The sequence below is a fragment of the Gekko japonicus genome, unplaced genomic scaffold (genome assembly GCF_001447785.1).
Source record: "Gekko japonicus isolate JY-2015 unplaced genomic scaffold, Gekko_japonicus_V1.1 scaffold1868, whole genome shotgun sequence".
Taxonomy (NCBI): Eukaryota; Metazoa; Chordata; class Lepidosauria; order Squamata; family Gekkonidae; genus Gekko; species Gekko japonicus.
The window spans coordinates 136,585-149,530 of NW_015164247.1; the positions used below are offsets into that span (position 1 = coordinate 136,585).

The 12,946-nt window shown below is 43.1% G+C and overlaps 1 protein-coding gene across 1 annotated transcript in view; it reads right to left on the minus strand.

The window, feature by feature from the left end:
• ANKIB1 (ankyrin repeat and IBR domain containing 1) overlaps positions 1-12,946 on the minus strand; it is an 82,084-nt gene that overhangs the window by 47,414 nt on the left and 21,724 nt on the right. The window contains exons 3-4 of the mRNA XM_015408641.1: positions 3,762-4,062; positions 562-744 (exon numbers count right to left, since the gene is read on the minus strand). Coding sequence (XP_015264127.1) covers positions 562-744; positions 3,762-4,062 — 484 coding nt within the window. The remainder of the gene's footprint in view (positions 1-561; positions 745-3,761; positions 4,063-12,946) is intronic.

Below are 12,946 nucleotides of genomic sequence, written 5' to 3' on the forward strand. Positions count from 1 at the left end.
CTCGCCCTGCCTGGGGTGCTATGAAAAATTCAGATTAATACATTTTAATGTGTTTATGAAGTTAAACGTAACAACAGAAGGCAGATTCATAATATCGACAAGGTCTGTAATATTTTGGTGTTCTATGTAACATCATATTTTAGTTCTCTGAAATCACTCTTATATACTTGAAATATCATGTAAAATATTAATTAAGACATCATTTTCTTTTCTACAGATTATTGAACCTATCATTTCAAAGTTCCAAAATCCATGCTGCAAAACTGGTAACTTATTTAGTTATTTCCTAGATTATTAGACGTAATAAAACCAGCTCTATATGATAATTCAATTCCTGTTATCAGTTAAGCAGAGAAACTTTCAGTGCTATTTCCTTCTATATGTGCATTCTAGAGCTGTTTGAACCCTTAAAGATATCTGACAGTGTTCTTCCTCTGCAACAGATACAGATCAAGAATATATTTATTCTTAGTACATGAGCGGACAAAGTACACTTTTGTGACAAATGGATTAGGTAGGCATAGCTCAATTCAGAGTAATCAGATACAAGTTGTATTTCACCTCTCTTTTGTCTAAAGCAGCATATTCTGCTTCAATGCTTTCAGCTTCAGGATCTCGTGAGAACACCATCTGGGATTCTAGATTGAGTGCCAATTCTTTGTGATGCTGCTTCTCTGCACAATCACAAGGAGTATCTTTATTTTCATTTTCAGCGAACAAGTCTCCACCATGTTTCACTAGAAGCTGAAAAGTAAACAGAAAGATACTTTATCTACTGGAATTATCTATATACATCCTTGGAAATCCATCTTGAATCCATATTTGTCACAAACCAGATGAAAACTAACCAAGATGGAAGCCATCCAGAGAACTAAACATAAGAAAGATTACCTAAACATAACCCACCATAACCTACTATGGGGGGGGGGGGAAATGAAGATACTTGAACAAACTGGCTTTCCCCAGTGACTGACTGAAGCCTGGAAAAGATGAAGAATACTGAGAATTTAACAAAAAAACACACTAGATTTTTTCCCCATCATTCACCAAGAAAAGCTGATGAAGTAACTCAGACATGAAAACAATTTGAGAGACAATTCTGACATGGCACCAGAATTTTGAATGAGGTAACTAACAGTGCCATCCTAAACAGGGTTATACCCTTCTAAGCCCATTCACTTCAATGGACTTTAAAGGGTTGAACTTTGCTTAGGATAGCACTGTGAGCTTCTAAGACTGGAGTTCTCAAAACTGAGAAATGTTGAGGAAAGATAGCTGGCACTGCCACAAAACAGCTGCCATAGGGAACATGGTAGACTCTTTGCTCTTCTGTTCTGTTGCAGCTTTGCATCTTCCAAAGAAAGGGAAGGACTAGTTCCCTTTGTGACCACAGGGAGAGGCTGCCAAGGTAAGAAACATCAGGAAGTCTGTGATTGTGATTGTGGCCAAGTTCAAAGTACATGGCTTTGATGCGCCTGCTAGGGAGGACCTCCACGTTTTATGAGTCAGTCAGCCGGTACGGAGTGAGCCAAAGCTCCCCTTCCCCAGTTTCAATCAAGATCCTTTCAATGTTTTCCCTTTATGATTCAAATACAACACCAAAAATCACACTGGGGATTGCTGCTTCAAATTCTCAACTATACTAGTAATCTATGTCTAATTTCTGAACTGGGGGTGGGGGGGCTCATTAATCAATTTCCTGATCTCTCTCCTCAAACTCTTCAATTTTAGGGGAGGACAATGTCCAAACACTTCTTTTTTCCTAAAACCAACACCATCGATCCATGTAAACCAATATCATGGCTACCATGGACAAAAACAAGACAACAGAGAGAAAAATGCCAGCTTTGAAAGTTCTGGTTTAAGTGTACAGTAACACATACAAAACTGCTCATTTTAGTGACACATAAATATAGCTAATACTATGATTGCAAAAGGCTTGTCACTGAAGTACGACAAAGCTATCTGATTTGAATTCCTCTGAGAAACCCAATAAACATTTTAACTGGTGGAACAATGTACACAATCATCCATAAAGAATGGTGATCGGTTGAACTAGTATTTGGAGGCTTAGTTTAAGCCAATTTAATTCACACCCTTTGCTCACGAACTGGTATTGTGGCAACAGTACTTCTAGGATCAAACAGATGGGCTACAAAGGCTGTTCCAATGCCAAATTTTATGGATTTAGTTCATGCGCCATGGCATAACCGTAACCATACTCAAGCCTCATTTCCTCTTTCTTGGCAAACCACCATTTGCCTTTACACGATGGCTTGTACTCACCAGTTCGTCCACTTGACATATGAGAAAATGAGGGAGGGAGCACATGAGTCAGCAGCACGTTCCTCATCCTTCAAATCATAGGAATGTTAATGTCTAAATAAGCAAGGACCAGTACAACAGCTTCTGCCAGTGACAACCCCTTCCTCTGTATCGCTAGTACAAATAATGAAAGTCAGGCTCCCTGTATACACTTTCCTGCAAGTAAACTCCAAGCAAGAAGGTAAAAGAGAATATGCACTGGCAAGGTTCAGAGGCAGCTGACTTGTAAAGCTCTATAGAACTGAGCCCATCAATTTGCAAGTTTCCTGTAAAATTAAGGCAAGCCTAATAAAATGGGCCAGTTGGCTGTGCCACTTGAAAAGAATGTAACAGGACGTTTTGGATCAAATGTTTAATTAGGTAGATTGAACTGCAGATAGGTAGCTTCATGAATACACCCCTATGTTAACCTACTTTCAGCATGCAAATCAGCTTTTAAGCTGTCAAGCACAGTGTGCTCAGAAGGAGGTAACTTTCAGGGCAGAATGGTCAGACAAAACTCCATTTGTTACTGTATCTAATAAAACATCTTGGGACTATTTTTGTGGACCTCCCCATTAAGAAGATTAATCAGAATATACCATACAATAAATGTAAAAAACACTACAATTTTATTTACTATCAACTCTCAGCTTTACGAATTTTCACTTTATGAATTTTACAGAAACATTCCCAAAAGGAAGTGATAAAGTAGCAAAGTACATAGACTCCCCCCCTGACGTGTGGCTATTTTCATGACATATACAAACATAACACTGTGGCTGCTATTTCATCATTTGTTTTTCACATACAATATTAAATGCTTTTTAATAGTAACATCCAGGGGTCATTTCGTAGAAAAAGAGCTAGGGGAACTCATTAGCATAACTTATTAGAATATGCCATACCCCCTGACATCACCGGAAGTGTGTCATAAGGCCACTCCCCCTGACATCACCGGAAGTGTGTCATAAGGCCACTCCCCCTGACATCACTGGAGGTGTGTCATAAGGCCACACACCCCGCCCCCAATGGTCCCGGCCGCCGCCGCCGGCCTTGCAGCTCCACTGCCGAGCCCCATGAAGGGCCCGGCGGTGGACCTGCAAGGCCGGCGGGAGTGCAAGGAAGCCCCGCGAAGGCCCTCCATGGCCCCAGGCAGGCAGGGATGGGGAGAGGCAGGGAGGAAGCAACTTACCCTCCCTCTTCTCCTGCCTCCTCCTGGCTGAATGAGGGCCGGAGGTGAGGCGGCCGGAAGCAGGGGGAGGGGCTTCGTCATGTGCCCCGCTCCCCTGTACCTCACCCGGGGGAACTGCGTCCCCCCGCGTTCCCCCCCGAAATGACCTCTGGTAACATCATTAGCTAGAGTTGGTCTTCTTTACCCCTTTGTCTGCCTTATCTTTTAGAACAGATACATGCTTTGTAGTTAGTTCTATTATACATTTGAAATTACAGTTTACCTCTACACAGGTCTTCATCCCTGAGGCAGCAGCATAGTGCAATGGTGTATTTTTTTTGTTATCTACAGCATCAATAGCTGCTCTTTCATACTCTCCTTGGTCAAGCTTTGCTCCTTTCCATTTCAAGATCATCTGCAAACAATCTGCTCTTCTGAAATCGTCCTCAAAGGGCCGAGTCAAGCGAGGCTGAAGAACTCCATCCGATATCATAATTTGAGGTCCCATACAAAGCAAGTGCATAGACGTCTCATTGTGCACATTCTGTTTATTTGGGTTTCCATCTCTAACAAAAAGAAAAGTCCTACATGGAAAAAGCAAAGCAGTAGTTTAATGTTAATGTTTGCTGTTTATGACTCTGAGTGCAAAAACAGTGAAGACAACAAATAAATAAATAATATTAATGTGATCCAACTTCTTGGAACAGCACAAGTGAAAATAAAATAAATCAAATAGGCCCATTTTTAAAGGAAAATAAGGGCTTCCATATGCCTCTGTTTATGAACAACGATAATGTGTGATGGACACCTGCAGCTTCACACTAGGTCCCCTGGCTACTTGACTGCAGGCAGGCTCCTTGTTGATCCTCCATGACTTCTTATTATGCAACTGTCCTGCCTCAACATCTTCCTCTTGTTCCTGGCCTGCATGTTCCCTCACATGTCTGTGCCTATATCCGACCCAGGCCCGGTGTCCCAACTGGGAGCCCCGGCCAGAGAGGGACCTCCTTTACTTTGGCAGCCCTCTTCATTGGCTCTCTTCTCCCCACCTTCTGTGAATGGCAACCCGAGGCCACCTGCCAGCCCTCCACACACCATCAGCTCCTCACAGGCCTCTTCCCTGCTGGCCTCTGGGGCTCCTTGCAGGCCACTGCCTCCCCCACTCCTCAGGTTCATTCCAGCCTCTGGCTTCCCTGGCCTTGGTGGCTGCTGTCCCAGGTCCACTCTGGCTTCAGCTGCCTTCCCTCCCTCAGGGCAGATGCTATCTCCATCCCTGCTGCACCACAGTGCTGTCACCTTTTCTTGCCTTGGCCCTCCTTCATCTGGCCTGGCCTTTTGACAGCCAGGGCAGTCAGAGTGGGCCCTGCCCTCTTGCCAGCATCCCAGTGGCTCTATTAACCCACCAGTCTACTCTTCCAGCTGGGCCATTAGGAGCACCACAACCCACCCCAGGCTCCACAGGGTCATTCATAACTGCACCATCTCACAATCACAAGTGAAACAAACTTACTGTGTACAGCTCAGCAACACTTGTTTGCATCTGATGTAATAATGATCTATTATTAATCAATATTAACTATTAAAGTTCGTAATTATAAATTATATTTAGTAATATTAAAAATTTCAGAAATACCTGAATAGAAAAGGCAAAACATGCACAAGTGTTATGAAAAAATGCCCTCTAATGTGACTCTGCAAGATATTTATTTTTGCCATCAAGTCGCAGTTGACTTACGGTGACCTCGTAAGAGACTTCAGAAGTGGTTTGCTATTGCCTGCCTCTGCATAGTGACCCTGGTATTCCTTGGTAGACTCCCACCCGAATTCTGATCGGGGCCAACCCCGCTTAGCTTTCAATATCTGATGAGATTGGGCTAGGCAGTGTTATGCAGATCAGGGAAAGTATTTATACTAGCACACAAAACACTAAAATGAGTTTTGAAGAACCATGTATTATATTGGAACTGCAAATTCTGTGAAAGCAAAAAAACCCTCAAACCCACACCCTCAGATACTACCAGGTATCTGGTACTGCTTTAAACAAACCAAATTGCAAACACTGCAACTTTCATTTAAAGACTTTTATTTTTTAAATGTTTTATTTTTCTTTAAGAAAAGGTGGGATAAAGAAAGGAAGAAAGGGTAGAGGGAAAATATAGATTCATCAGGTTTGTCATATATTATGAGTTGTTACGTACAACAAGTAAAATCAGACGAATTACCAAATGTATTACATATTTCAAATATAGAAGCAGACAATAAAAATCAATGTTACAGAATTTTGGGATAGATTCTGGCTATAAAGAATAAACAAGAACTTTCCTAAAGTTAGCGATAATCTCTTAACAATAAAAGAGATCATATCTTTAACAACTGAATGAACTTCTATGCTAAAATTAAACCATTGTAAAAACCTTAATATTGTCTTGTTTATCTAAACCTAAATTTATTCTTACAAATTATTTAATTACTAGTGGAATACAAAATAAAGTGTTGAAACTGTAATCAATATCTTCATCACATTTAATATGATATTCAGGTAATTCCAGAACTTTAAAAAAAGAGGAGGAGGAGATTGGATTTATATCCCGCCCTTCACTACCCAAAGGAGTCTCAGAGCGGCTTCAAAACTCCTTACCCTTACTCTCCCCACAACAGATTCCCCCTCCTCCTCCTTCTAAAAAAAGTGAATTATTCCCATCATATGAGTAATAAGCTTGCCATTTCTGCTGAAATTCTTTCAATGGTCTTTTGTTTATATAATTGGTTACTTTTGCCAGTGTTGCATACCCAGCTGGTTTTTATTTCCAGATCTCTATGGTAGGACATTTCATTGCAAATATTACTCTGACAGCTGTCAACATATATCTAAGCAGTCTTGTGAGGTTCTGTCTATATTATGTGTAAGATTCCCAGTAACATAGTCTCTGGTTTAATCGGGAATTTGGTTTTTAAAATATTTTGAACTTCTTCATGTATATTTTTCCAGTATCTTTTCGTCTTGTTGCAAGTCCACCACCTATAATAAAAGGTGCCATCTTCTTTTTTACATTTCCAGCAAGCCCCTTTCTAATTCTTATCCATCTTTGCAATACCTTTTGGGGTGAGGTACCATCCGTAAAACATATTGTACCAGTTTTCTCTTAATGCTTGGCTAGCAGTGAATCTAACACCTTTAGTCAATAGATTTTCCCAACATTGAAACTATTTCCTCACCAAAATTCTGCATCCATTTAATCATGCAAGATTTGACCTGTTCTCCTTCAGAATCATATTGAAGCAATAACTTGTGAATTCGCCCTAATAAATGGTCTTTAGATTGTGAGACAATCTTTTTAAAATCAGTCAGTTCATTAATAACTCCTCTCTTAGTGCAGATATCATTTTTTAATCTAGAAGCAATTTGAAAGTATATCCACCATTGTATCTCCCTTCTTCTTTAATCTCTTGCCACATGCCACCTTGCAAGTTTATCATATCACCATGTTATAAAATCATTACTTTCTCCTTGTGTAATTGCCATAATAACCAATAATTGGTGACATTATTAGTTTTTCGTAGCATTTCCCAAATTTTAAATAAGCTGTCTCTGACTATGTGTGTTTTATCTTGGGTTTTGTTTTTTGATACAGATTTTTTAAATCCACAGGTAACTATGTAGTCCATCATCAAGATCTGAAGATTCTAATTTTATCAATCTTTCATTGGGATGTCTGATACAATCTGATATCCAAACTAGCCCAGCGGCTTGGTAATATAATTTAATGTTCGGTATTGCCAGACCACCTCTTTTCTTCTCATATTGCAGTACTTTAAATCTTATTCTTGGCTTCTTATCTTTCCATACAAACTTATTTATTTGTCTTTGCCAGTCACTCAAAGTCTTTTCAGGAATTGAAACTGGAATAATCTGTAACAAAAAGTTTAATTTCGGTAGCACATTCATTTTTATAGCAGAAATTCTTCCTAGCCAGGATAGATGTAATTTGGACCATCTTTCAAAATCTTTTTGTATTTTGGACCAGGTTGTCATGTAATTGTCCTTTAATAATGTAACATTCTGTCCCATGAGATATATTCTTAGATATTTGACTGGGTTGTTACGTCACATCCTATAAAACATTTGAAGAGAAGATAATTTTACCTTTACAAAAAGTTATGAATGATATAAACAAAAGAGTATACTGTCACCATCTTGGCAAGAAGTTCACATAACATCTCTCCTATATTATAAAAGGGTTTTGGGTGCCAGAATTCTAAAATGCACTCCTTTAGTGTTAGGCCGAAAAAACTGCCACTCGGAAGACACTGGCTGGGTTCATTGGCTGCTTTGTGCAGCCCCGCCCAGCGTTCCAAGGTCATTTACATATGGAAGCTGATTGGACTACACTCCATTCCACACCTCAAACTCACCCCTCCCCCGCAAGGCAGTTGGAATTTTCAGTTGGGAGAGGAGAATGATGTCAGCTGCTCCCTAGGCAGAGGCTGTGGGGGGGGTGGTGGTTGTAAAACTTAAGACAGACAGGCAGATACGGTTGCCAACTCCAGGTTGGAAACTTCCAGGATATTTTAGGGATGAAGCCTGCTGAGGGTGGAATCTGAGGAGGAGGAGGAAGAGGGGGACCTCAGACAGATACAATGCCATACTGCCCACACTCCAGACAAGCTGTTGCCAGTCTCCAGGTGACAGCTGGAGAGATCTTAAAGCTTTGGTGCTACTTCAAAGTTCCCCAGGAGCCCAAAACAGAGTAGTGTTTTGGAAAATCTTGAGGAATTGTTTGGTGCATTTACGATGGGGCTCCTGGGGAACTATTGTTGCCAATCTTGGCCCAGCAGCCATCAAACCATTCTCTTCAACCCCCTGCTGTGCAGCTGACTTCCCCCTAGGGTTGCCAATCTCCAGGTGGGACCTGGAGATCTCCCACTGTTACAATTGATCTCCAGATGACAGAGATCAGTTCCCCTGGAGAAAATGGATGCTTTGGAGGGTAGACCCTATGACATTATACCTGCTGAGTCCTTCCGCCCCCCCCCCGCCCAATGCTGCCCTCTACAGAATCCACCCCCCAAACCTCCAGGTATTTCCCTCCTTAGAGCTGGCAACCCTACATTCCCCTCAGTGCCTGTTGGGAGTGGGTGGTGGGGGAGGGGAAGGGAGCTTTGGGAGAAAACACATTGGGGCCAGTCCTGATAGGGTTGCCAACTCCAGATGGGAAATTCCTGGAGACTTGAGGGATGGAGCCTGAAGAGGGTGACGTTTGAGGAGGGGTGGGACCTCAGACAGGTACACTGCCATAGACTCCACCCTCCAAACCAGTCAGTCCCACATAGGGAACCATTGTTGCCAATCTCCAGGTGAGGGCTGGAGAGCACTCAGAATTACAACTGCTCTGCAGAAGGGAGGGCAGAAGTCAGCTGAAGTCAAAGGGGCAGATAATGATAGGTTGATGGCTAGCTGGGAAGGAGATGGGGTTGCCAACTACATGCTGACAAATTCTTAGGGATTTGAGGGGTGGAGCCTGGAGAGGGTGGGGTTTGCAGAGGGGTGGGACCTCAGACAGGTAGAATGCCATAGACTCCACCCTCCAAACCAGCCATTTTGTCCTGGGTAACAATTGCTGCCAATCTCCAGGTGAGGGCTACAGATCACTCACAATTACAACTGCTCTTCAGGTAGCAGAGATCAGTTCCTCTGGGGAAAACAGTGGACTCTGTCATTATACCCTGCTGAGGTCACCACAGCAAATTGACACTGTTTGCCCAAAGCCAGAGCACTGCCCCAGAGCCTCTTTCTAGATCCCGTTGTATTGCTTTCACAACGGGCTTTACTGCTAGTTACTATATAAAGCGAATAATGACCCAATGCTGCCACAATCATATAGACCTATTTCATTGTTGAATGTGGACTACCTTTTTGCCTCAATCATGGCTGATAGTAATTCATCCTGGTCAGACTGGTTACATCCAAAGTCATTCATCCTGATCAGACTGGTTTTGTACAAAAAAGACATATGAAAGACAATGTTCGTTTTGTTGTTGATGCAACAGAACATGTTAAACACAAGGGCAAAAATGCAGCCTTTTTGTTCTTAGATGATGAAAAAGCCTTTGATAATGTATCTTGGACTTTTCTACAAAAAACATTGCAATATTTCAAATGTGGTTCCAGATTTTTGAATTGGATAAAGAACATCTACACCAAACAACATGCAGAAATTTTAATCAACGGGGGCTTGACAAATGGATTTAGAATAGTAAAATGAACCCGTCAAGGATATCCACTCTCTCCACTTCTCTTCATTCTTGTGATGGAAATATTTGCTTCTAAAATAAGACAAGATCCCAAAATTGAAGGATTAAAAGTAGAAGAGGAGTTTAAACTAAAGAGTTATGCAGGTGAGGTGGTCCTTACAATTTCGAATCCCCCACTATCTCTCCAACATGTAATAGAGCAAATCGACAAGTTTGGATCCTTTTCAGGTTATAAAATAAACAGGAAGAAAACCAAGACTATTTAAAAATTCTCAACTATTCAAGAAAAGGAACAGATTAAAGACTTTTAAATGAACAAAATAGTTTGTTGCCAGAAGACTCTTCAGTGCTTCCACGTAGCCTATCTGATAAAGCCTTACAAGAAATCATGATCACTGCTGTCTAGACTTTGATACTAAAACACATTATATTCTCAGAGACTGGACCTACAGACAGACAAGATAGGTCTTTCTACAAACCTGAAAAATGCTCCCAAGTTTGCAGAAAAATCTGAAACCTTTTTTAAAAATTGGGAAGTTAAAGCAGCATGTATAACTTTAAGAAACGAATGTACTGAGTAGCTGTTGCTAGGCAACCACAACAGTATTAACAGCCTTCAAGCCTTGGTTTCTATCAGTAAAAGGCAGGGGACGAGGCAGGGAAGTCTTTTGGAACTACAAAATGGAGAAGCCCTCACCTTAGAAAAACTCTGGAAATATGAACTCTGTCTTAATTGGAAGACTATGAAAAAGTACTTTTGAGATCTCAAGATTCACTGCGTTATATTTTTGTTACAATTTGATGGAATATTGAAAAGCAATCGACAATACAATTCACAGAAGTTATTAGCATTTAATCCTGTTAGCCACCTTGAGCCAGCATGTCCGGCAATGCGGGATACAAATAGAAACAATAAATAAATAAAATACACGTTTCTACATAACAAGCAAAACTGAAGGTAGACATTAAAAACTCATAAGTATAATTTACAACAAAAACATTACTTCCTTGAACTGGCAAAATTTATTTATACTCCGCTTGTCTCACTGAATTATTATAGCCCATGTGTCTCGGAAAATCAATCTTATGTATTACACACAGGCTGGCCACTCCAGTTGGGGGGCCTTGAGCGGATCCGGCTGCCGCTGCTGGCCAAGCTGTGACTGGATGATGGACGCACCAGCAGGGCCGGCTTGTCCGCTAGGCGAACTAGGCCGTCGCCTAGAGCGCGAGCCGGCCGGAAGGGCGCGGGAGGAGAGCCAGGGGCGCCGACGAGCCTGGCCAGCAGCCTTCAGATCCCCTCGCTCTGGAAACCTTCGAGGAGGTTGGGGTGCCCCCTCCGCAGACAGGGTGGCTCCCTTATGTCCTCAAGGTCAATGGGTCTGCCGCCACAGGGCAGGCCTGTAATGGTGGCCTGAAAGCTGCACATGTGCTGCTTCATATTGTGCAGGAGCACCTGGATGTAGGCCACCTCTGTTTCCAGGAACATGGTTGTCAGTGTCATGTCAGTGTGGCTCTTGTTACTGCCAGACACAGCTCCACCACTGCTCACCACCTGGTCACAGCCCTGAAGAAAGAGGATATCAGGGCCACTGCAGGCCTACTGACTCCAATGTGTGACCTCTCCACAGGTCTCCGGCTGGCTGCACCCCTACTGCCCACTTTATGCTTGAAAGACAGAAGGATGAAAGTAAGGTTGCCTGAGGTGTGGGGCCTGGACATGGGTCCACATGTGGCATAAGCAGACTTTGCCAACATATGCATTGCTTTCCATCACTCCCTCCCCAAGCTCCATTGTCCTGACTTTTTCCACAAGCATCCTGGAGCACTTTTGTGACCTCAACTCAGCCCTTCATGAAGTGCCACGGACCTTAGGCACCAGGGACTCTTGGCCGAGGTGTCAAAGCATGTGGATTCCATGTCCTTGGATGGGGGTGGGGTCAGGACCTCAGAGAACTGGGGATATGGCGGGTTTATGAGGTTCTGCCATGTCCCAGGCTGGGCCCAGGTGCTGAAGCCAATGCAGTCCTTGGTGGGACTGCAGAATGGAAGCTGCTGCTTGGCCCCCAGGAGCAGGGTTCATGGCCTGCACAACGCATCCCTCCACCTTATCCATTGAGAGGGAGAGGCTGGAAACTAGGTGTGAGGTGAGGGATGCTGTGTCCTGGGGTCAACAGTACTTGGACATAATTCTAGAAGATCCGTGCCCTGGGGTCAACAGTACTTGGACATACTTCTTGCTTGGACATACTTCTTGCTTGTTATGTGCAGTCCTGCTGTGGGACCATTTTCCCAGTCCCTAGCTTGTGTGGTCTCCTCTTAGGGAATGCTTCAGTGATGCAGCTGTTGTGCTAGTGGCTGGCTGCCTCCACCATAGTTGCCCTCAGGATTAGGCTGTCATCTCTCCCTTATATTATAAAGCAGTAGTGGGGACCAACATTCCAAATGCACACCTTTAGTGTATGGACGCTTGAACTGTCAGTCAGAAGACGCTGGCTGGGTTGACTGGCTGGGTTGACTGGACTTCACTCCATTCCACACCTCAAACTCCCCCCCCGCAAGGCAGTTGGAATGTCAGTTGCATATGGAACCTACTGTATTCTGGTGGTGTGCAGATCCCAGGTTCACACACTTTCAACCTTAACATACCTCATAGGGTAGTTGTGCGGATCATACGGGGAGAGAGGAGAATGATGTCAGCTGCTTTGGTTCACACTGCAGGGAAAGACTGCCCTTTCCCTAGGCAGAGGCTGGGGGGGGGGGATGTAAACCTGAAGACAGACAGGCAGATAAAGGTAGGCTGATGGTTGCCTGGAAAGGACATAGGGTTGCCAACTCCAGGTTGGAAACTTCCAGGATATTTTAGGGATGAAGCCTGCTGAGGGTGGGGTCTGAGGAGGAGGAGGAAGAAGAGGAAGAGGAGGACCTCAGACAGATACAATGCCATACTCCCCACTCTCCAAACAAGCTGTTGCCAGTCTCCAGGTGACAGCTGCAGAGCTCTTAAAGCTCTGGTGCTAATTCAAAGTGCTGCAATTTATCGACAGAGTAGTGTTTTGGAAAATCTTTAGGAATTGTTTGGTGCATTTACGATGGGGCACCCACCCAGAGCCTCTGGCATTTTCTCACTCTGCTGGCATCAAAACCAATTTAAGGCAAAATAGAGATATGGAGGCTTTTCCATTCTCCTTTGCATCAATTTGTCTTTGTTGGCAA